The sequence below is a fragment of the Pezoporus occidentalis genome, unplaced genomic scaffold (assembly GCF_034315485.1).
Source record: "Pezoporus occidentalis ecotype Australia unplaced genomic scaffold, CSIRO_AGI_Poc_V1 ctg117, whole genome shotgun sequence".
NCBI classification, from domain to species: domain Eukaryota; kingdom Metazoa; phylum Chordata; class Aves; order Psittaciformes; family Psittacidae; genus Pezoporus; species Pezoporus occidentalis.
Genome location: NW_026912961.1, coordinates 4,441,197 through 4,466,216, shown reverse-complemented (window position 1 = coordinate 4,466,216; position 25,020 = coordinate 4,441,197). Strand labels below are relative to the sequence as shown.

At 36.1% G+C, this 25,020-nt stretch overlaps 1 protein-coding gene across 1 annotated transcript in view; it reads left to right on the top strand.

The window, feature by feature from the left end:
- The window catches only part of VPS13A (vacuolar protein sorting 13 homolog A), a 110,169-nt gene that overhangs the window by 33,207 nt on the left and 51,942 nt on the right, over positions 1-25,020 (top strand). The window contains exons 23-43 of the mRNA XM_062640956.1: positions 1,582-1,720; positions 5,936-6,020; positions 7,693-7,865; positions 9,490-9,646; positions 10,022-10,101; positions 10,295-10,354; positions 10,436-10,592; positions 10,998-11,114; positions 11,200-11,303; positions 11,780-11,947; positions 12,544-12,851; positions 13,747-13,894; positions 14,680-14,830; positions 15,704-15,828; positions 16,718-16,887; positions 18,207-18,427; positions 19,650-19,882; positions 21,834-21,926; positions 22,439-22,795; positions 23,496-23,597; positions 24,817-24,981. Coding sequence (XP_062496940.1) covers positions 1,582-1,720; positions 5,936-6,020; positions 7,693-7,865; positions 9,490-9,646; positions 10,022-10,101; positions 10,295-10,354; positions 10,436-10,592; positions 10,998-11,114; positions 11,200-11,303; positions 11,780-11,947; positions 12,544-12,851; positions 13,747-13,894; positions 14,680-14,830; positions 15,704-15,828; positions 16,718-16,887; positions 18,207-18,427; positions 19,650-19,882; positions 21,834-21,926; positions 22,439-22,795; positions 23,496-23,597; positions 24,817-24,981 — 3,313 coding nt within the window. The remainder of the gene's footprint in view (positions 1-1,581; positions 1,721-5,935; positions 6,021-7,692; positions 7,866-9,489; positions 9,647-10,021; positions 10,102-10,294; positions 10,355-10,435; positions 10,593-10,997; positions 11,115-11,199; positions 11,304-11,779; positions 11,948-12,543; positions 12,852-13,746; positions 13,895-14,679; positions 14,831-15,703; positions 15,829-16,717; positions 16,888-18,206; positions 18,428-19,649; positions 19,883-21,833; positions 21,927-22,438; positions 22,796-23,495; positions 23,598-24,816; positions 24,982-25,020) is intronic.

Genomic DNA, 25,020 nt, shown 5'->3' with positions numbered 1-25,020 from the left:
TTTACTGTTTGACATGTACAACTCTGTGCTTGGCTTGCTCAGGTATAAGGAGCTGGTTTTCCAGTTATCCTTGTATTGTCAAAGTTAGTTGAGGGTGATTGAAAATTTTGGGGGTTTTGTCCTTGTATCTTCTCCATATATTTTATGTTTCTTAGAATATTGAGTTGTTAGTCAAGCCCAGCAAAACTGGGAGGGAATAATAGGTTCTGTTCCTTACACCTTCCATGCTGCTGCCTATTGTAGGAGACAGTTGGCTTGTTGAATAGACCCCTTTAATCTGTTCCAACTAGAGGTTGTAATAAAAGTATAATCATGTTCTTGGTGCCAGTTTTCTGCTTACTTGTGTTCTGCTCAATTCTATGAGAAATCAGGGTGGGTTTTAGTTCTTTAAAAAGTCAGCATCTACATTTGAAGTGATTTCATTTCTTTTTGCCAAAGCCTATTCAAACAAGCTTAAAATATCTTCTACTGCTCTCAGTTTTAAAGATTGTTATTTTATTATTTGAGGTCATTTATTCCTATGACATTTATTTTTTTGATAAATACCTTGACTATTTCTAGGGTAAGCTTAAATATACGTAGCTATATACGTAACTTGGAAGCATTTTCTATACTTCATTTGAAGTTTTGGGTTGTAAACATTCTTATGCATAGAAAGCCCACACCTTTTGTTATGTAAAATACTGTGCAAAGGATCATCTATGTGATTTATTACAAATTATTAAATATACAAACAAGAGTAGACAGTTTCTGATTGTGAGGAAGACGCTTTACGTAGCCAAAACTGAAGTGGTTATTAGTAAAATTTGCAGTTGTGATCTGCAAGGCATTATATCAAAAGCAACCTGGTCTAGCGGAAGGTGTCCCTATTGCTGGTTAAGTAACTCCTCTGTGTGCAACAGAGTTTACATATATGTATGTGTGTGTGTATATGTATGTATTGGAGTATTGTGTACGCTTCTGGTGTCCTCAACATAAAAAGGACATGGAACTGTTGGAACAAGTCCAGAGGAGGGCCACGAGGATGATCAGGGGACTGGAGCACCTCCTGTGTGAAGATAGGCTGAGAAAGTTGGGGCTGTTCATCCTGGAGAAGAGAAGGCTGCATGGAGACCTCATAGCAGCCTTCCAGTATCTGAAGGGGGCCTATAAAGATGCTGGGGAGTGACTCTTCATTAGGGACTATAGTGATAGGACAAGGGGTAACAGGTTAAACCTTAAACAGGGGAAGTTTAGATTGGATATAAGGAAGAAGTTCTTTACTGTGAGGGTGGTGAGGCGCTGGAATGGGCTGCCCAGGGAAGTTGTGAATGCTCCATCCCTGGCCATCCCTGGCAGTGTTCAAGGCCAGGTTGGACAGAGCCTTCGGTGGCATGGTTTAGTGTGAGGAGTCCCTGCTCATGGCAAGGGGGTTTGGAACTAGATGGTGTTAAGGTCCTTTCCATGGACATTCTATGATTCTGTAGGTAATATATTAAAACCCACAAAATGGCTAGATGAGTGATTTTCTGACCAGTAAGGAAACTGACGCGAAGTTGGAATGAAATAGTTTTGAGATAACTTTCATTGTTTACGAAACAGGTTCAAATTGTCTGGACAGCTGCCTTTACTCTCTATCCAGATATCAGACCAGAACCTGACACGCATCTTGGAGCTAATTGATAGCATTCCTAAGCCAGAAAGTGCTCCTGCTACCAGTACACTTCCAAAAATAACTGAGGTAAGGTTTTTAAAAAATAATTACAGTTATCAGAAAGATACTTTCTTGTTGTTAGCTGCTATTTGCAGTTTTTAAAGGAGTACCAGAAAGTTGAGAAAAAGCATTTCCTGAGTACTTTTTGAAAAAACTTGGGTATTCTTCAAAGTATAGAAATTTCACTTGTTAGTTAATCTCCAAACTTCTACTACTCTGGGTATTACTTTGTAGTACATATAGTTCTTGATTAACAAACGTATTCACTTTTGTTGAGGATTAGTTTAATAGTACCTTCAAATTTATACACCTATCTGAGTGCTGCAGAACTTGGGTTCAGCTCTTTTGTTTAGCAAAGAAAAGTTTGAAACCTTGTAATTTTGATAGTTGAAGTTGCAAATGGATTAGCCTGGTGTTTAAGAAACCCCACAACCCAACAACAAAGAACAAAACCTGCAAAATATCCCGTCTGTGGCTAATGTTGGCTACACATTGCCTGGCTGGCAGAAATGGCAGCTTCATTTCAGCTGATTTTACTGTTCTTCCCAGCTTTTTCAGTGATAACAACATGCCTGAGTGGGCAGCAGTTTTGCCTTGCAATTTAAGGCTTAGGATCGTGGCATGTGTTCTCTCCCTACTTCCCCCTTAGTAAAAATGGTTTGGGTCACTGTTCTATGCTTTTTTGGGGATAGAGGATTCGCACTTTCTTGTTTCTATTCCTGAAGAGTGTGTTCTACCATGTGATATGAGCTGTTTTTAGCAAAACCAAGAAATTAATTCTGAGTTGCTGATTTTTAACATGGCTCTAGTCTGTGTGATCTGGCTGTGTTTTATATAGATTTAAAGCAGTCTTCTCATTTGAACATATGTGAAATCTCAAGGTCAAAGATAAAATTTGCTGTCCATTTTTGTCATTTGTAAATGCTTCTAATTATCTGTTACTTAACCCTTTGTATACTTTATTCTAAAGGAAGGATGGTCATCTCTCATTTTTGTTTAGTTTTAAAGATTACTTGATTATTATCTTTCCATTGTTACACTAATTATTCTGTTGTGTCACTGATGGCTATTGCTGCAGTTTTGGTGGTGTTGTCTGTTGATTATGTTAGCATAATATTCGATAACTGTAAACGCACATGACTAGACATGCATACTTATTCAAAGTATATATAGACTGAAGATTGTTCCACTTCAAGATGTAGTTCCTACCATCTCTTTAGTGGTCATATTATGATCTGCTTTTTCACTCTTCATGCACTAATATTAGTATTCCTAGCCAAATGCTGCCCTAGTCTCTGTTGTTTTGACAAATAATTACAGTCAAACTTTCCTCGAGAATAAGTAATGGGATTTTAGTTTTACATAAATAAAATGTGCATATGTAAGATGATTATCCTGTACTTCATAACATTACCTGTACTCAAATTTAATTATAGTATTCAGCAATTACAGTTAAAATAATATAACTTTGTGCTTAGTATTACCTTGTACATGTACAAGATGAGGTGAGGAAAGACTGTTGAGCCAGTATGAATGTATTCAAATTGCATGCAGCATCCGTATTAAAACCTGTGGTTAACTCTGTCTGCTCAAGCTTCTGTCTGTGGCAGAGCTTGAAAGACACTAATTGCTGGTGTTAAATTCAGTTAATTTGAGAGGGTTTGCTGCTTTGCTGGTTGCAGATACACTCCCATGCTTTCATCCTTGTAGCTGAAATTCTGAGCTTTGTTGCCATCACATCACTTCTGAACCAAAAAGGGTGTGAAGTCCTTTTTCAGAGCTCCACATGTGAACTTTATGCTTTACATTTTGAGTTAGTGGAGGAATTGTTCTTGGGCTGTGAAAACAGAAGACTCTTCAGAACAGATAACCTGTAGTTTTTTGCACACTGCAGTTTCCTATACTTTAGTATGAGAAGGCTCTTCGGTGTGGAAGGCTTTATTTCTCATGATTTGATACTGTAAAATCAAGTCTCACAGTTTCTTCTCCTTGTCTTCTTAGAACGGGAAAGTGTTACAGATGAGACGCTTTCACAGCTACAAGACTCTTAGAGATTTGATGTAATTATTACTCATAGGCATGGATATATTCAGTAAGGTCAAATTATGTAGGCTGGAGACTGAGAAGGGAGAGTGGTGAAATGTGAAGACTGAGATGAAAGTGGAGCATTGGAAGCAATGTACAAATACGAATGTTTCTTTGTTGCCATAATACTTAGGTTTCTGTAGGATGCAGTGAATTACTGTATAATTGCTCCCAACTGGGCTTTGAAAGTAGCAGTAAGGGGTTGGCTGGAGGGGAAAGAACAACTGTTGTTTGTGCAGTTTCAAGCCAAAGGCGCTTGAGAAGAATGGAGCACACAGGCAATGTACACGTCTCTCCTTGCTTTAGAACTCTGTGCAAGGCACACACATTCTACATGCGTGTGAGAACGCAAGAGAGAATTGTTTACAAAATTAAACCACTGAGACTGCTTTCTGAGGCTTGATGGGAGATCTGGCTTCGGTTACCTTCACAAAAACAATTTAATTGTTATATGATATCATATGGAATGAGGTTTTTTGTCCTTTTCTCCACTCCAGTGGCAAAACTGTGACATTTCATACATGCCAGTTACCTCTCTGCATTGTGCATAGCTGTGTCTCACAATTAAAGACTCCACTAGCATCTGTTTTTCCAGATACATGAAGAAATGAGATTGACAAGGGTCAGTGCTGGGTCCTGCACTTGGGCCACAACAACCCCATGCAATGCTACAGGCCTGGGGAAGAATGGCTGGAAAGATTCTCTGCTTAAAAGGACCTGGATCTATTGGTTGACAGCCAGCTGAACATGAGCCAGCTTGTGTCCAAGAAGGCCAGTGGCATCCTGGCTTGTATCAGAAATAGTGTGGCCAGCAGTGCTAGGAAACTGACTGTCCCCCTGTTCTCAGTACTAGTGAAACTGCACCTCAAATACTGACTTCTGTTTTGGGCCCCTCACTACAAGAAATACACTGAGGTCCTGGAACATGTCCAGAGAAGGGCAGTGAAGCTGGTGAAGGGTCTAGAGCATAAGTTTTCTGAGGAGTGGCTGAGCGAACTGGGGTTATTTAGTCTGGAGAAAAGGAGGCTCAGGCCACGGGGATGGTAAGGGGGCTAGAGTACCTTTCGTATGAAGACAGGCTGAGAAAGTTAGGGCTGTTCAGCCTGAAGAAGAGAAAGCAGCGTGGAGATTTCATAGCAGCCTTTCAGTATCTGAAGGCAATTTACAAGGATGCTGGAGAGGGGCTCTTCATTGGGGACTGTAGTGATAGGACTAGGGGTAATGGGTTTAACTTAAACAGTGAAAGTTCAGATTAGATATAAGGAAGAAGTTCTTTATTGTGAAGGTGGTGAGGCACTGGAATAGGCTGCTCAAAGAAGTTGTGAATGCTCCATTCCTGGCAGTGTTCAAGGCCAGGTTGGACAGAGCCTCGGGCATCATAGTCTAGTGTGAGGTGTCCCTGCCCATGGCACGGGGGGTTGGAACTTGATGATCTTAAGGTCCTTTCCAACCTAAATCATTTTATGATTCTATTAGGGAAAATTTCTTCACCAAAAGGGTTGTCAAGCATTGGAACAGGCTGCCTAGGGAAGTGGTTGAGTCCCCATCCCTGGAGGTACTTACAAGACGTGTATATGTGGTGCTTAGAGACATGGTTTACTGGTGGACTTGTCAGTGTTAGGTTAATGGTTGGACTCTGATCTTCAAGGTCTTTTCAACCTAAATGGTTCTATGATTCTGTGAAATTTAGATATATAAACATCTGTTTGCTCTAAAGTTATTTCTTGCTCTTTTTAATTTCTTTTTCTTCACCTGTCACTAGTGTTATGTGATTTTTATAAGGAACTCTTGATCTTTTACTATGTTCGCTGATGTAGCCATGCTGTAGTCCCGTGAGGGACTAGAGTTTGTCTTTCCAGAGTTTTCATATGATGTGCTATTTCTGTCCATCTTTCTATCTGTGATGTTCAGTGTTTGAATCTGTTTGCAGTGTTTCCTGGTGTACTCTGTCTGTAGTGGAATGAATATGCAATATCTGATTTAGGCTTCACTTCTCCCCATGTTTTTGATTTTTGGTAACGTAATTGTTTAACAGTAGTGATTTGCACTTAAAAATAAGTCCAATTTCCTAATGTTGTAAGTCTTCTATGCAGCATATGTGTATGCAATAGCACATATTTAAGCAAAAAATAAAAATAATGGTATCTTCTGTTTCAGTCTATGCTATCGCCCGTGCTTTCAGCAACACATTTGTCACAAAGTGTGTTTCCTGGTTTGGATCTTTATTCATTTACTGAGTCAGGTAATACTATCTATTTTGAAGTCTGATATTATACACAGGTCAAATTTTTGAGTTCATTGAATGAATTTGTTTCTCTTGGACTGAGTGACCATTTGTGGCTTTGTTTTAAGTTCTGGAGATTTAGTAGTGTTGCAGTGGGTGCAGCTTATTATAATTTTTTGTAATACAAAATATTTGTATATTTTCTCATAGAAGTAAAATTCTGTGTGTTCCTTTTCTGAAGGCAAAGCAGTAAATTGTTTGGTAGGATAGGTTTGTTTATTTTTGTCTTTGCATATCTTACTACAAATCTCTATTTGAAGTAGTATGTATGCCATTTTTTGCTTCACTATGTACTTAGTCATCTGACAGCAGTTTAAATTATTTTCTTCTGGTGAAGGATTTTTCTCCTACTTAGCTGGATTTATGTAAGTTACAAAATACTGAAATGATGACAGTTGGAAATTACTGTGTTGTTATAAAAACCCATCACTTCAACTTCTGCAGGATCAAACAGAAGATTGGCCGTGGAGAAATTGGTCATGCTTAATAATGCCTTGCTGTTCAAACAGCTTAGATTGTAACATTCCATCTAGCAGTTACATATGAAAAATACAAAAATATACAAGTGTTATTTCAGTGTCAATCACCTTTTGAGGCCAAAATACTCAGCTGGAGAAATAGAGAACAATACTAACTTTCTTCTCTCATGTTAATAATATATGCGGTTTGCAAACACTAGCAAAGTAAATTTTTACATCTGCTTCATCACTTTAAATTCAGTGTGTGTATACAGTATTGATAGAAATATGTATCTGTGTATCTTCATGTATTTTTTGGAACTATGAGTTCCTTTAAGTGGCCAAAGCAAGAGAGAAAGTGTCTTGGTTCTTAAATACTAGGGTGACATGAAGGCAAACAGTGACTAAAATTGATTTGAGAAAGTAATAATTAGGTTTAGATTGAATCAGGTCTGGTGTTCAATTTGTACTGTGCATACAACTGTGCAGTAATTTTAAGTGATTCATGTTCTTTCTCTGTCTCCACACCCCCAGATGGAAGGGTGCTTTTAAGCTGCAGGAAATCCTTGTTACTGTCATTTGTTCAATTTTGTCAGAAGAAGGATACTTCTTCCTCAGTTACCTCCTTTAATTTCTCTGCTTATGGTTTTAGGTGAACAAGAAGAGCCTTACAGGATCGTGCCATTCTTGGTTAGACATCTGTAGCTGGTCGATTAAAACCTTGATAGTACTTAGGAATCTCCCCTGAAATGTGAGATCCTTAGGAGGGAGTGATCCAAAGTAGTGCCACTAATAGTGACGCAAAGGCTTTTGTATGGTCAGCAGCAGTTACACCAGGATAAGACAATTTAAGATATTAGTACGAACTGAAGGCAAGATGAGGCATGGTTTGTGCTGTCTGTTGCATACATAATAGTGAGAGACTGTTGATGAAGGAATTAGTTGATAAGAACTGATTTAGAGGGAGATGTAGGTGTGGTGAAAAGATGTGGAGCTAGGAGCAGATATGATAGAAGCAGACTTTACTGTTTGCTAATTACCAGCTAGGTAATCTTCCCATACTTGTACATTTAAGATTTTATAGATGTAGTCATGAAAATTCTAGGTCAGAGTATTGCAAAACACTGGCTGTCTGAAATATATATGTAATGTTGTTGTTAATTAATCCTTAGAATCAGAAGAAGAATTTTATGATGCTCTAAGCAGTCCTGTGGAAGACATGCCGTTTTTTGAAACTCCGTCTGGTTCCCTGAAGAGAACTAGCAGTACAAGGCAAAAAAACCTATGTAAACAAGAATCTTTGAAAACCATGACAAAATTCCAGCTAAGGTTTGAAGTGGCTGAGGTAAAGTGACATTTTAAGATTTCTCTGAATCACACCTGAATGGTAATTTTTCCGTGTCTGTTGTGTCATGAATCCATGTCTACAGAAGTATGAATTCCCAAGTTCTTGTTGAAACTACTCTGTAGGTTTTTTCCCAAGTCACAGTTTTGCTTCTCCATCCTTGTTGTCACTGAAATGCTTTGGTTTATCTCCTTTGTTTTATCCTGACTAATTTTATTGCTGAATTTCTTTTACCTGACTATCACTCAGAAGTCATGTTACATATTTTTGGCTTAAGATGTAGCTTCTGGCATTTTCTTCAGGATACTAACATGGTCACTAGGAAAGCTTCGTGCATGTTTCATCTTGTAACAGGCACTGTATTTTTCAGCTCCAGTTTTTCCCAGACTCTGTTGACTTCACACCTAAATCTGTAACATGTTCACTATGAAATGTTTCATATGTTATTTTTGCTGTTCCAGACTTGGGAGAAGGCTGGGGAAGGGTATTGTATCCAAACGCAAGATCCTAACTCCATCAGTTAGCCTAGTAAAAGAGATGGCCTTTTACCACTATCATTACCTTTATCATTAGGCTATCACATCTATGACAGTGTTAGTGCTACTGCTCTCCTTTTAGCTTTACCATTAAACCATAAAAACCCAGTTAACTTTACAAATTCTGTTTTAGGGTAGGGCTTACAAAATGGCTTCAACACATCATAACTAGCTTGCAGCATGCTATATACTATACCATATAGAAAATACATAAATAAAACTGAAATTTTCTGGGGTTTGAGTGATGACAAGACCTTGTTTAAGATTCGTAGAATAGTGTGGGTTGGAGAGGACCTTAGGATCATCTAGGCCCAGCCCCCCTGCTGTGGCAAGGACACCTCTGACTAGAGCAGGTTGCTCAAGGCCCTGTCCAGCCTGGCCTCAAACAACTGCTAGTCTAAAGATAAATGCTGTGTTTTACGTTATTCACTAATGGAAACTATCTTAAAATCTATTAAAAAAAATAATCATTTGAGAATCTATGAAGAGTCACCTTTCAGCTTGGTAATTTAAAATGACTTACTGGGTTTGGTTTTGATTTTCTGTCTTTGTGGAGAGTATTATGTGGAACAGAAGAGTGCATATATATTTATTTCGCCTTGTTTGAGAAAGACATAAAACCAGCTCATCTAGGAATTTCTTTAAAAATATCTTTGTCATACATGGATGAAAAAGTAGGAAATCCTTTGGGCTGATACTCAGCTTGGGAATCTAATTCTTACAAGGAGAGTTCAAAGAAATTCCAGTGAAGGAAGTAAATTCTTTATTCTGACTGAAAATCTGGTTTTGACAGGGTTGAACATTACTAAATGCCTTACAGAGATTTAGAAAAACAAGTCAGTTCATGTGGGTGTAGCTTTGGTACTACGCATATGTATGTTTGAAGTTTTTGTTAAAATAGCAGCAAATGGTATTCCAGCATTTTGGTTGTTGAACTGTTTATATTTTTCAGGGCATGTGCTCTGTAAAGTCAAACGATCAGTAGATGTCAACCAGTAAAATATGCCTAAATAAATAATACTATGTAAAAACTAAGAGGATAATCCAGTACCTTTTTTTAATTTTTCTGTTTGCTTGGGGTTTTTTAGGTCTTAATTAAACTATGCCGTCTTACTGATAATACTGAGACACCTGTGCTGGAGCTTGATATCATTAAATTAGGCACTGAACTGAAGTTAAGAAGATTTGACGTGACTGCAAGTGCTTTCCTTCGTGAAGTTTCTCTGCTGTGCCCAGAGTATATGGGTAAGTATTTATAATCTGATAAAAAATAATTCACTAATAACACTATGAATTTGTCTTTAAAAAGCCTGTGGGGCTTTCTTTTGTCAACTGAGGAAGATTTATTCCCTGAATTAAATGGAGGGGGTGGATGGGGAAGGCAAAAGGAATTAGGGAATTCATTCTCTTAGAAGGGCTTTGGTAAATGTGTTTTAGTGCTTATGACTTTAGTAGATATCTAACTATTTTAGTTCTACAGAAGAGATTTTGTGATTAAGTAGTAATGGTAGCTAGTAGTCTAGTTTGTAGGCTATAGATGATTAAGAGCTGTACAAAACCTGTCTTTTTTTTCCTTATAAAAAGTAATTATTTTTTTTTTCCCTGCTGTTTTTTTTTAAGATGATAATGACAAGCCAGTTTTCATAATTACTACCTTGGATAATGTAGATGATGATCTTCTTACTCTGGAGTACATAAAGGTGAGAAAAAAACTTTAGTTCTTTATATTGGGGCTGGCAGAGTACTCTAACGGACTGCCAGAGGGGTTGTGGAGTCTCCTCCGGAAATATTCAAAACCCACTAGAGGTCCCAACCAGCCCTAATGGTTCTGTGATCCTGTGAAATTAGTAACCTCCTGATTTATTTGTTTTACATGTGCTTTTGGTGGAATAGGCTGATATTAATGGACCAGAACTAAAAGCTATTTATCAGAATGTTCTACAGAAAATAAAGGTATGATTTTTTTTTTCCTTAACATAAATCTCTCACTGTGGGGAGATAGGATTATTGGACAAATATAATTTGGTTTTTTAGGTGAACTTTTCATCTCTAGATGTTCAATTGCATTCTGAAGCTCTTCTGAATGCTATGAACTATCTGAATAATATTCTACCCAAACAAGAAACTAAAGGTGCAGAAGAACCGGTCTGTGAAAAAATAGAGGAGAAGAAGGATGTTCTTAAGAAATTAAGTAAGTTTCTTTTTTTTCTCTCTCTGCCTCTCTTTTAATTCCTCTCTCTTATTTGTGCAAGGAAGAAAACAAATATTTTCTGGTTTTTGTAAGCCTGTCAGTGACTTTTGAAATGATAAATTTGCTTCAGGGTATATATACTTCACAGCTTTTGTTACTATAAAGTGTATTTCCTGCAGTTAATAAAATAATCATGTTGATTACCACGTTTTTTTGAGTACATAAGGACTCCTATATATACAATTCTGTGTATATACTTCCCTTGTGTTGTACTTGCTAGTATGAGTGCAGTGCATTTTGCCAGTCCTGCAGGCTTGATTCAAACAAAGCTCTGGGAAAGGGATCCTAAAATATTACATCTTCTCCTTGAAGAATTCTGACTTTATAATTTTATATTTCCCACAGCATCAAAAAAATCGAAGTATGAAGATGTTATTGACCTCAATATCTGTGCGGATTTATCTTGTTTACGTATCTTTATTAGTGAGAAAAAACATAGAATAGCTGAAATTCACATTGAAGGTAGGAACAAAACTTCAATCACAAAGACATGAAAATTTGTAACAATAATTATCTCTAGATTTTGCAATCCTTTTTTTTTTTTAAGGTCTGGATAGCCAAGTGATCATGAAAAAATCAGCAACAGAAGTAACTGCAAAATTGAAGAACATCATTATTGTGGATTCTGATGAGACAGCGTTGTACAAAAAGGTATGCATTTTCATGTATAATTGATTTCTGAATGGCATATAGGTGTTCAATTGACTTTCCTTTCTGGACTTGTGCCCTTCAGCTGTGATTAATTTTTTTTCCTTTATAATAATATTTTATGTGTTTGGTGGGAGCATTATTCCCTATATAGGCAGAGTCATTGTGCCCCTACACCCAGCAATTGTTAGGCTGACATTGATTTTTGTGGAACTGAGCTCCCAACTACTCCTTACACTCCTTATTTTGTTGACATAATGGACATAATTATTCAGGCTGAGATTCTAATGGACTATTTTAATCAATTTAAAGGATTTTTGTTTATTTATTTAATTTATTGTTGAAATATTTGACGTAAAAATGTTTTGGAAATGTGAAGTACTGAAATGGAAGTACTACATTTCACTTTGGAATTCAGTTTCTCCACTGTAAGTTTTTTTACAGCAGATACTTGTTTTTGTTTTGTTTTTTTTCCTAAGGCTCTTTATATCACAGGAAAAGAAGTCTTCAACTTTAGAATGATATCATATGTGAATGCTACAGATGGCATTGCATATACAAATATGAATGTTGTTGACAATCGTATTTACCTGACTGTTGGGTGTATTCAAGTAGTTTTTGTCAACAAGTTTGTTTCATCTATTTTGGTAAGTTAAATTTTCCAGATACTGTTCTAAACCATTCAGATAACACTGTCAGACCTAGAAAAAGATAAAACATCCCATATGGGGTGGTGCCCATTTGTGTAAGAACTCTTACATACTATTGTAAAAAGTTTACTTGGATTGGTGGTTGGGCTATTTACTTTTCTTCTCCATATGCTTCTCATTGTGGACAGGTGGCTAAGCAACAGTATTTGCTATTATTGTTAGTAATTTTCTGTTCATTGTTTTTAACACTGAAATACAGGTAGTAAACCAAGAAGATTAATGCCTTTTCCATGAATTCTAAATAAATATATCTTTTACTTTCCATATGAGTAAGTAAAACATAATTCATACAAGTCATATTACAGGGTCATTGCTGTTAATACCTGATTTACCAAATATATAGTATGGAAATTTGTTTTTATCTGTATGCAGTCTTTCTCATATTTTGGGAGGAGATCATCCTATTAACGAATTCAGGCAAAGTGCATAGCAAAAAGAGTATCTCAGGATGGTTTGCTGTTTAAAAGCTATGATTCTGAAGTGCTTTTGAAGTAGTGTAATTCTTAATCCCAGGATCTGTTTTCCTTTACTAGGCTTTTGTAAATAACTTTCAAGCAGCCAAGGAAGCTCTTACTGAGGCAACAGTTCAAGCAGCAGAGAAAGCGGCTACAGGTGTAAAAGAACTAGCAGAGCGTAGTTCCCGTTTGGCACTAGATATCAATATTAAAGCACCTGTTGTGATAGTTCCACAGTCGGCAATGTCTACGAATGTCCTGGTGGCTGATCTTGGTCTAATCACTGTGAAGAACCGGTTCTTTATCTCTAAAACAAAAACACAGTATAATCTCCCGCCTGTTGTTGACTCTATGACAGTGAAATTGAGTGAACTAAAGTTATACAGGTAATGTATTGTTAAGGTTTTTTTTAAACTCATGTTTTTTTTAAACTCATGTTTAAAAAAACATGGGGCACTTAAGTTGGAGAGCTTTGAGAGATTGTTATCAAAATGATTAGCTGATGTTGATGGATACACTATTATCTTGAAATACAATTACAAATTAATAAAGAATGTGTAAAAGCAGTTAATGATTTTGGTGAAGTGCAATCTACAAATCTTTAAATAGAAGCGAATGTTTGTTTAGGGAATATTATGGAGAATAATAGGCTTATGCATCCGTCACTACTTGGAACAGGTTATACCAGTTTGTGAAGGCTATTTTGATGGAGTTTTCAAGGTGCTTAGGGATATGAGCTAGTGGTAGACATGGCAGTGTTAGGTAAACAGTTGGAGTCGATAATCTTAAAGATATTTTCCAACCTAAATGATTTTATGATTCTGTACATAGCAGAAAAGATACCAAGTAACACAGCCATAAAAAAGTGTTTGAAAATGGGCAGGATATTTGGAGAGGGAGAGGGAAGGGAAGGGGATTTTCAAACACAGTTGAAGAATACTGAAGAAAGAAGCACTTGCTCTCCAGTGGAGAAGAAGTAAGAGGTCCTAACTTGCAAGAAGTTAGTGTGTTGTGTGTCTGAAGTATCTCCTCCCTGCTAAGGAAAGATACCTAGTTGGTTGGTTAAGTCTTTAGCTAGAGATACTAGGACTATGTGGCTGAAGTGTCTCCTCTGCCAAAAAAAAGTATGTAGTTGGTGGAGTGAGGCTTTAGCTAGAGATACTAGGAGTAGTATGAAGACTATTTTACAGTACTGTTCAAAAAGATGAGGAAAAGACAGAAGTTTGTTAGAATGTGTAAATGAAGTATGTCAGGTTGGGAACATTTTCTTTCTTTTCACAGGTCATGCTATGAGCAAGGTTTATTACAAACTGAAGTACAGTTACTGCAGCCACTCAACCTGGAAGTAGTTGTTGAGCGAAATTTAGCTGCTGCATGGTATAACGAAGTTCCTGATATTGAAATATCTGGTCTACTCAAGCCTATGAATGTAAGCAGTCATTTCTGAAAGCAGGTGTTAAAATATCCGTGGAAAATTGATTTGGTTTTCTGTCCATAAAAATCCAAGTTACCTGGAGTATTTTTTGATTTTGAGATGTAGAACAGATTTTGTCATTTCATGGGGAAAAGGGAAGTCAATAGCTTTCTGTTCTAATCTGAGCTCTCTATTTCATCTGTGATACTGCAAGCAGACCTTGTACTGTCTCTTACTGTTGCTAGTTAGAACTGAATATAATGTTAAAGCCTTCTTTTACCAGTCAGTATTTTTCAAAGAAGGATTGGGAAAAGTGGGGGTTTATTGGCAGGTTCATTAGCAGCATGATCACCTGCTGAATTCAGACTTGTCACAAGTTCCAAGTTAGTACATGTACTCATTTAAATTTCACTTAAAAAAATAAAATGTTTGTCAGTCATATGAGTAAAACCAATTTGCCAAATTTTGAAATAGAACTAGTAACTAATACTGTAAAGTACCCTGTGACTTAACTGTGGATCATTTTGGGCGACTGTAAGTCATACTATATGAGTACAACTTTTAACATTCAATTCCTAAATTGTAGGTTTGTAAAGAAAGTTCATAGATCAAAGCAAAAAGGGGCTGTGTGGATTTGAGAAATAAATTTTACTTGGTTCTGTAGTTTCCTAAACAGAGACTCAGATGAAATTAATTTGGTTTATCTGTTTATTTGTAAATTTAATTTTAGTTACCAAAAGTTTAATGAACTGATTTGTTCTGAGTTTAATAACAACTTTTTTTTAATTATTTTTTTTAAGCTAATTCTCAGCCAGGAAGATATTACGACAATATTGAGGACACTAAATGAAAATATAGGTGGAAGCTCCGGTGCATCAACATCTTTACCAGAGCCGAAAGATACGACTAGCCAATGTAGTGATTTTCATAGTACTTCACAGCACTCTGCAGGTAATGTTTTCCAAAATTACATGTGGTCTAGCATTTTTAGGTATTACTGTCAATTTATTATTTCTGTTAGAATTGCCTTTATGAAAGGATGCCAGATTCAGTTATTTTTAACAGTATGCCTCTGTTATCTTGATGTTGTGGTTTGAACTGTACCAGACAATAATGATAATGAATAGAAGCAACTGGACTATTGAAGTGAGTTTTACAGCATGATATGTTTTAATGTAATGACTGTCTTGTTCCACTGGCAGTAATGTAGTGGAACCTAAAAGTCTGTCAGCTGGATTTGGTAACATCCCAGTTTAGGAAAGGTGGTATGTTACTCTCTTTCTTGTGAATGCTGGTTCTGTTGCTGTTCAGTTTTAGATCTGTTCATCTTGTCATAATGATGTTATCCCTGGAAGTTGTTCCTATTCAGTAGAGAGCCATGAACTATTTAGCAGAGACTAAAAAAAAGGCAAGTAAGGTTACAAAAAGAATCTTTTATTGAACTCTTCTATTAAATGTGAAAACCAGCAAAAATGTGGCGAGATGAACAAATAAGGATATCAGTAAAGTTGTATTTTTTGTAACATTCTTGCACACAGAACTGTGATGTTAAGGAAAGTTGTACATTTATGTCTTTCAAAGATGGTAAAAATTGCATATAGAATATATGAGCGGAGTATTTTATCTTCTCAAACATTGTGTGCTTTTTGCCAAAATTGCAGAGAGCACAATAAACATATCCTTATTGTGGATGGATTTACATGTGAAAGCAAGGGGAAGGTGGTGTCTTTATAGTGTCATTAGTGAGGATGTAGGTTTTAGTTTTTCCTTGTTTGCAGTCAGGTAATTTTCTTTAATATTAAGTGTTTTTCTAATTTTCAAAAGGTGTAACTGTTGTGACATCAGCTGTGGTGGAATTACATTCATCTATGAAAATAAAAACAACACTAAAACTGGACTTCAGATTCGACTCTCTGACTTTAGTATTGTATAGTCCAGATTCAAAACAGGTAAATATAATTTTGGTTACAAGGAGAAAGAAACAACTTTGAGGCTGCATAGAGTGCTGGAAATTCTGAACAGGAATTGTTTAATGTAAGAGCAGAGGAAATTATTTCTAACAATAGTAACAGACATGATGGAAATGATAAATAGGTAAATGATAAATATTGTGTCAAATATTACGGAAAGAGTGTAATCAGTGGTAGCACATAATATATGGCATTTTCTGTGATCTTACTAAAAATTCGCTGAAAACTTGCCTTAGCTTAAAGTACAGTTTGGAAAGAAGAAAATGCAGAGGGATGCAACCTATTCTTTAGTTAGATGTATGGACACGAACACGTATATAAATAAAATCATGGAGTGAGATTATAAACTTGTGTTACAGTATGAATATGTTATTATTACTCTTAGTTTAAATTTACAAAGCTTGTCAACAGATTTCTGACTAAAAGTTTAGTAATACTTTATTTTTAATTTTTATTTTGCTATTCTAGATTCCAGTATCTGGCTGAGCACTACATAGTTGCAAGAGACAAAACTTAATTTCTTATTTGGTGTCTTTGCATACACAGTGTAGGTTTTAAACAGCAAACAAATTGAAATTGCATGTTGACAGTTTTACTTTCTTTCAGACATTGTCTCCCTTTCACTAATATAAGCTTGCTTTAGCAAGCTGTTAGAAGTGTAAAGCTTTGCATTTTTTTTTATTTTTTTTTATTTTTTTTTCTCTGTATGTTAATGCCTTTTGAATTCTTGTGTTTTGAATTACTGGTGGGTTTAATATATTATTATTAGAAATTTTACCAGTTAGAAAAAAGCTATATCTCACAACTGTGTATTATTTCCATTACCTGTAAGCAAGTCTACAAACATATTTTCATTTGATTTAAGCAGGTTTCAAATTTGGATCAGAGAGATGACCTTTTGAAGCTTGCAGAGTTTAAATTAGGTTTGATGTCGGCTGCTGTCAAAATGTTATCAGATGGTTCAATGAATGCTTCAGTCAAGCTGGCAAACTGCACATTGGATGATAAAAGACAGTCAATCCAGATGGCTACACCAAGGTCTGTGTTTTGACATAAAGTACTGTTTATTGAAATTTGACAAAGTGTTCCAGATGTTTCCATTAAAACTGGAATTGTTTTGGTGTAGGTGATTCTTAAAGTACATATCACAGTATACTGACTTGTGTGTTTTACGTGCCTTTTGTTTATGTTGTTGCTTATAAGACCAGTATAAGTGCTAGAAACCAACAAAATAGGAATTAGACAAAACATTAGATATAAAATTAATAAATGCATGGAGAAACAAATTTCATTTTTAGCCTTAATAAACTGCTAAGTAAGACTTAAGATTGTTCCTCCCCATGAAAAAAAAAAGTCAGTAAACTATACTTCTGATATGTAAACACAGAATTGTGATGGTATGACTTGTTAAAATTATGAACACCTTTAGTTGCCAATGTATGGGAATCTAGTTTTGAAGTTGTACATAATGTATGGAATTACAGAATCGTAGAATAGTTAGGGTTGGAAAGGACCTTAAGATCATCTAGTTCCAACGCCCCTGCTATGGGCAGGGACACCTCACGCTAAATCATATCTCCCAAGGCCTCATCCAACCTGGCCTTGAACACTGCCAGGGATGGAGCATTCACGAACTCCCTGGGCAACCCATTCCAGTGCGTCACCACCCTAACAGGAAGGAATTTCCTCCTTATATCCAATCTAAACTTCCCCTGTTTAAGTTTTAACCCGTTACCCCTTGTCCTGTCACTACAGTCCCTAATGAAGAGTTCCTTCCCAGCATCCCTATAGGCCCCCTTCAGATACTGGAAGGCTGCTATGAGATCTCCACGCAGCCTTCTCTTCTCCAGGCTGAACAGCCTCAACTTTCTCAGCCTGTCTTCATATGGGAGGTGCTCCAGTCCCCTGATCATCCTCGTGGCCCTCCTCTGGACTTGTTCCAACAGTCCCATGTCCTTTTTATGTTGAGGACACCAGAACTGCACGCAACACTGCAAGTGAGGTCTCACAAGAGCAGAATAGAGGGGCAGGATCACCTTTGACCTGCTGGTCACTCTCCTTTTGATGCAGCCCAGGATACGGTTGGCTTTCTGGGCTGCAAGCACACACTGCTGGCCCATGTTCATTTTCTCATCAACCAACACCCCCAAGTCCTTCTCCACAGGGCTGCTCTGAATCTCTTCTTTGCCCAACCTGTAGCTGTTGATGTTTATATATCAGTCAATTTTAGTAATTGTTGGTGTTCCATTTTAAACTCGCTCTTGTTAATGTATTGTTGGGTGAGACTCTTGAGTGTGTTTCAGAACTCATAGCTGTTTTTTATTGTGTCATTAAATTCTACCTTAATGATCTTTCAGAATGGTGGAAATGAAACATGGATTTGACAAGAAAGTTATGATGGATATAAGCTATAAGCAGGGGAGAGATGGCACTGTTCTTGATGTGATTGTTCAAGAGATATACCTTTGTGCAAGCATGGAGTTCCTACTTACTGTTGCAGATATATTTTTAAAGGCTAATGCAGAAAGTGCTGCTGCACAGAAAAGTCTCAAACAGTCAATACCTTCAAAGGAGCAAGGTAATATACTGGAAATATTTTTCAATTTCTATTTAAATGTCCACGTATTTTTTGTATTATAATCCTATTTTAAAAATTATAATACTCCTTTTATGCTATTTCCTATGTTCATGCATATAGAACAAATTCTTTCAAAAATTGATATTTCATTCTTTGCATCCTGGAAATTGGTTCATGTCACTTGGTCTTTATTTCTAAATGAAGCTTTGTCTTACCAGGCAAAGGAAATACCTAAAAATGTATGTCCAAAATAAACTAAAATGGAAGAGGACAATTACAGCTGGCACTCACTATCTTTGCAGTTTCAACAAAGTTTATAATGATGATTACCGCCATCATCATTTTCATCCTTCCAGAGAAAGATGGAGCGTATTTATATTATGCTTACATATGAACTCAGCCTGCCTGATGTTGCTGCCTAGAAGTGTTGTCATTTCAGTTGTCCCCTCATGTGTGTTTCTCTCTACACCAGTAAGCATGCTTTTAGCTTGAGTGCCCAAGGTCTTTCTAGTGCAGGACCCTATACCTGTCAACAGGAATTAGCCCATTAGAACATCAAAGCAGGAAATGAGCTATTTAAGCTTCCAGGCCATTGTGGTTCACATGAGATCTGCAAAGCAAGTCTTCCTTTTTATTTGTTTGTTTGTGTTTTGTCTTTGTTTTGTTTTGTGTTTTTTTTTGTGGGTTTGTTGTTGTTTATTTGTTTTCTTGTACGCTGATTATCTTAGTTGTGTCCACCTCATGTAGGCCTGCTGTGGTTATTTAATAGATGATCAAAATCTAAACATAGGGAGCCTTACATACATTAGAACTGCAAATGGCTAGATCAAGCACTACAAAATGCTGCATTACTGTCTTATGGAAAAATGTGTTTTGCCACTCCGGAGGGCAGAAATTATGTCCAGTATTTCGGCATTTTTATAAGACCCTGTTGTAGCTGGCTGATGTAGATATTTAGTGAAGCTTATAATAGAGGTAGCAATAGTGGTGATACTGATTGACAAAGAAGCTTTGTGGAATCTTTCATTGTATCTGAAAGTGTATTAAAGCTTTAATGGTTTTGTATCTCCAGTGAAGAGCCTAGAAATATTTCAGTCACTGGGATCTAGAGGTTTTCTGACACCAGTAATGCTAGATCTTTAAAATATCTGTAAATTGAGAGATGTAAATAGTCACCATTTAATCGTGAAAAAATAATCTAATTTAATTTATATTTTTGAAGCACCTGTGCAGCCTATATCTACAATGGAAATGAACATTGTTGTTAAAAATCCAGAGATTGTGTTTGTGGCCGACTTAACAAGAAGCGATGCTCCTGCATTGGTGGTTACAACACAATGTGAGGTCTTCATTAAAAATAGTCCTGAAAGGTATAGCATGACAGCTGCTGTTAAGGAGTTACAAATGAAAGCATGCCCATTTCTTCCAGAAGAAAGGAAAGGGAACATTACTACGGTGAGTTTGCAAACATCCACTTTGTATTCAACAAGTGCTGTGTAATTTATATTATGAGAATGCAAGTTATTTCCGAAGCTTTAACCATTAGAATGTGTGTTACAGACATATCAGTAAAATTTTTGGCTAACTTATTTTGTTGATTTTATTCTGTTTTCTCTGATATGCCAAAAGCACCATCTTGATCTGTGGCTTTGAGGTTTGCTTAGTAAGTCAAGCTAAAATAAAAGCTCAGAAGAGTAAGAAGTTAATAATCTTTTGCATTCTGTATAAGCAAAATGATAGAATTTTATGAGTGTGCACTGTTTCAAATGCAACATCGTAAATTTGGAATACTTGCAATCTAAAACTTTGTGTTAAATAGCAATGTGAGTTACAGAAGGTCACAGACCAAATGAGAAGTATGTATTATGAAATATATTACTTACTGTATGCCATAGATCCATTATATTAAAACTGCCTGTTTATAATTTGGCAACAGAATTAGACTTTTTAGTTTTAATGACCAGGTGAAATGTATTGACTTCTGGAGCTTCTTGGAGCTTTTCTGCCTCTACAGCTAAACACGCTATACCTAGTGAAGTCAGAGAAAAAAAGCAATTTGACAGTATAGCCAACTGTTATCTCTGTCCTCAAAAGACAGATGAATTTTGAAGAATGAGTCTTTGCAGCTCTGAATTAATGCCTACTTACTCTGTGGAGCTACGTAGGAAAGACCAAAGCTATAAGTACAAAGGGTTAGGACTTCCATTTACCATAGCTGCTTAGTTTACTCCTTGGGTAGACAGATGTTTTGACTGTATTAATTTGTTGACAGTCTAATTATTGAGAAAGTGATGTAGTTTCACTGATAGCTGCAACACAATGCAAAGCTTCTTCCATTTCTGTAGCTGGGGAACATGGCACAAACGTGTCTAGCTTTGTAAAAAGCAATTAAAAGGCTTCACACCAAGCTTTCCATCTTGCAGGAATATCTTCTGCCAGAATCTCGTGTCTCAGACTGTAGAAACAAAGACTTGTACTTAGCAGGATGCTTGTGATATAAAGAAGGAAAAGACTTCAGAGGGCTTTAGTTTTGATGCTTAAAATGGTACCACCTTTGAAAATTTCAAAAAGATACTTGAATAGCAAGAGTAGAGGTCAAAAATTAAGACATTCTCTGCTGGAAGCAGCATAACTGCCTCTTTTGAAAACCCGTACATAAGGAAATATTTGAACCCAGGTTTTCTGTAAACGATAACTATTTCAGTCTGGGAAAATAGTTGGATAAATAGAAATTCAGATCATATTCTATGCCTTCCTTTAGTGAAGAAAGAAAATATATGATATTATATGAAGATCACAAGATTGCTGAAGGCTGATACTGATGTGAAGGTTTTGTATTGCCCAAATTTTGTGAAAGACATATCCTAGATAGGGACTGGAGAACAAATTTTCCAGTCAATACAATCTCAGTAGAGTCTTAACTACATCTGAGTGCTTTATTAATTACATAGCACTATTTTTATTTATTTATGTATTTATATATAATGTGCTGTAGATTAGATTGTCATAACACTTGGCAAGTGAGAGTATGCAAGGACTGACTGTAAAATAGAGCTGGAACTGAGTGATTATGATTCAGTGATGTTTTTATTCAGGAAAACTGTAACTGTTGTTGCTGTGTTGCCCTTAACTGAAAAGTCTGCTTCTCAGACGTCACGGGCATGATGATATGGTGTATCTAAAGACATCAGCAGACCTTACCTAAAGAATAGATTTACTGAAGTATAATGCATTTTATTGTAGATAGTGTTTGAATCTTTAATGATTTAATTATGAGTGGCTGAGGTGATGCTTCTGATACTTTTTTTCGTTTACTTTTCCTTTCAGAACCTTAGATACATAGTATTTAAAAAGTATATGATTTTAGAAAGATTTTTACTCTATTTGTTTTTATTTTTTTGTATAGGTATTACAGCCTTGTGACTTCTTCTTTGAAATGAAACAGTCAAGTACTAATCCACAGACAGCTGATCTAACGATTAGATCTCTAACAATAAAAGTAGGTACACTTTCGTTATGTTTTTAGTTCTCTACTGCTTTCTACTTTGAAGGCTTTGAAGTTGCTTGTGATATATGTTTCTTAGGAAACAAAAAAAAAACATAAGGAATTGACTGAAGAGGGGAGTTGTTTCTGTTCTTTATCGGTTCAGCTGTCTGTTTAGCATGTGAAAACAAACAAAATTGAAAATTAGCAGTTGTGTCACAGTGTTTTGGTTTTGGAATCTGTGTTTTATAAAATGGCCTGGTCTGCAGAGATGAGTTTTGAGGTGTTCAAAGAGAGCATTGAATAATGTAGTTTAGAAAGCTTCCATCTGGAAGAAAGGCAGGGGCTGAAAATCTGTATAGTTTGAACTGTATTTTATAGAAAGTAATGAGTTTTCAAATATAGAAGTCCTGTAGAGAACAGAAGTGTTTTGTTAGTGTTAACATACTCCTTATAATGTTGTTTCTGAAAGAAGTTTTTGCCTTTACAAGTTTCTCATTTCAAATTATTCCAATATTTAATTGTAGGTTTCACCAATAATCATAAACACAGTAATTACTATTACATCAGCCCTTTATCAAACTGCAGAAACAACAGAAGAAGAGGTCAGTCCAATTCCTCCAGATCTGTGGAACAAGAAAGATATAAAAAATCTAAAAATGTGGTTTCTTGAAGAGTCAAATGAAAATGAAGATACAAATCCAACTGCTGAACTGGTTCCCACAGGAGAGTCATTGAAAATGAATGTAGAATCTGTTTTTATAACACTTGAAGCTGGTGTTGGGCACCGAACTGTACCAATGCTTTTAGCTAAGTCCTCATTTCTCGGGGAAGTCAAAAACTGGAGTACTTTAATCAACCTACGTTCTCGTCTGGAGCTAGAGGTGGGGAATCCTACATAAGAAATAAAAGTTTCTTAGAATATTAAACATGTTATGTTACTTAGACAGTAGAGGAAAAATAATCCATATATTTGATGACTAAACACCTACATACGTGTTATGGGAGCACGATGGGAATGAGGAGGGTTAAGATAGTTAAAATCTAAATTATTAGATGTATTAATGGCAGTAATTCATGTCATACAATCTCACATTTATATTCTGTACAAACTTCTCAAAAGCCTGTGGCATCAGTATTAGATTTTGGAGTATCAGCTGGCTAAAATGCTGTGACAATCTTTATTTAAGATTATAGTAGAATATATTCACATGTCATTTCTGTAAAATACTGTGCGGTTCCAATATTGTATATAAAATATTCACAGTGGCTCATATTTGGAAATTAGTGGCATAAAATTCAGTGGTTGTTGTAGGTAGGTTCTTTTTTATAGTCACTTCCAGTGCCTAAGCCTACTGCTTAGGTCAAAATTATATTTTAAGTGACATACCTTATACCACTTATTTGGAAGTCGGTCTTTGCAGTATAGACTCAGCTCTAAGTGCAATCTGATTATAAATCTTTCATGTTACCAAAGTAACTAATATACTTGTAAACCAGAATTTTAAGTCTTTAAAACCTGTAGAGCTTCCACTGATGTAACAGTTGAATTTAACTTCCTAATTGACTTCTGTATTTTGACAGGTACACTATTTTAATGAGATGTTTGGGGTGTGGGAACCTTTGCTTGAACCACTAGAAGTTGAGAAGACTGATTTATTCAAACCGTGGGTTCTTGAAATTAAGGTATATATTCCAAATTGTAACTCAAATCTTCCATTTTGCTACCTTAGTAAAAACAAATGCTCTGCATCTTTCATAGCTGAGGCTAATCTAAGTATCTTGTTCCTTCTTGTTGGTTACCAAGACTTTTTTTCCCAATTAGTGAATGAAAACTGCTTTTGCACAAGTGAAGATCTGGACTCACAGATGTGTTAAATAATACTGTCTTTCAGGTGGTGAGAGAATTTGATTCCAGTTGCACTAGATAATCATAATGGCTTTAAATCATTTTCTCTGAAACTAGGTTGTATGCGGATGATGCCCTCAGTGACTTCAGGAAGGTCTCATTCCACAGTAGTACCTGTAGTGGAAATCTGTTGGAAAAATTGATACCCATTACTGACTAGCACAAAGTGTGCTTTGGGGATAGTGCTCTTACCAATTAAGTTTCATCCTTTGTAGGGAAAAAAGTCTAGATTCTGGTCTCAAAGTAGATAAACATATATCTAAGGAAGAGTGATACTTCTCCCACTCTCCTTTTTCAAAACTTTTCAAGTATTTTTAGCCCAAGAGGTTGCTCAGAATAGAAAACTTGCACTTTTCTTAGGACTGTCATTATCAAACAACTTTCTGAAGTGATGGGCTCACAAGGGTAAAGATTATCGACTGAGATATTGCAATCAAGAAATTGCTATTAAAAATATTCCAGAGAATTTTTCAAGAAGGTGTGAAATCTAATGCAGAAGAAAGGTAGAAGACAGTGAGTCAAACCTTCTATCTTCTTGCCCAGATTTGAAATACAATATTTGGAAATACATAAAATTTCCAGAATGTTGACGGTCAGGAAAATGTGTTTGGTTTGGAAATGTAAAAGACTAAATTTGGTGTTACTCTTCTAAGAAGAGGAAATCGGTTACATATAATAGTTTTTACAGTGTTATTAGATGTTACAATGACTGTTTTCACACAGTGTTTACTGGATATGTTAGTGGCTATATATAGGTGTATATTGTTAATTCTTGAATAATCATAAATTTAGCTAATGTTATTGACTTCTGAACTACTTCTTCTGCTTCTTGCCTTTATTCTCTTCTTCTGTATTTGAAAATAAAAACATGAACAGAAAAAGGAAAGCCATGACAGGTCATAGAAGTGGGAAGGGGAGACAGAAGGCATTTTGAGGTGAAACTTGCTTCTGCAGAAGAAGCGGTCAGATAAGAATGCTTTAAAAATCTCCTTTCAGATGAAGAAGAAGCCTAAAAAAGCATTGGTTGAATCGGATGCAGAAGAAGAAGAAGAACACTTCAAAATTCCAGAATATAAAACAGTAATAAATATTTCTTCAAAAGACCAGCTGAACATTACATTATCCAAATGTGGACTACAAATGTTGAGTAACCTGGGCACGGTACGTAAGATTGCTTAACTATGCAGTGTCAGAAATGTT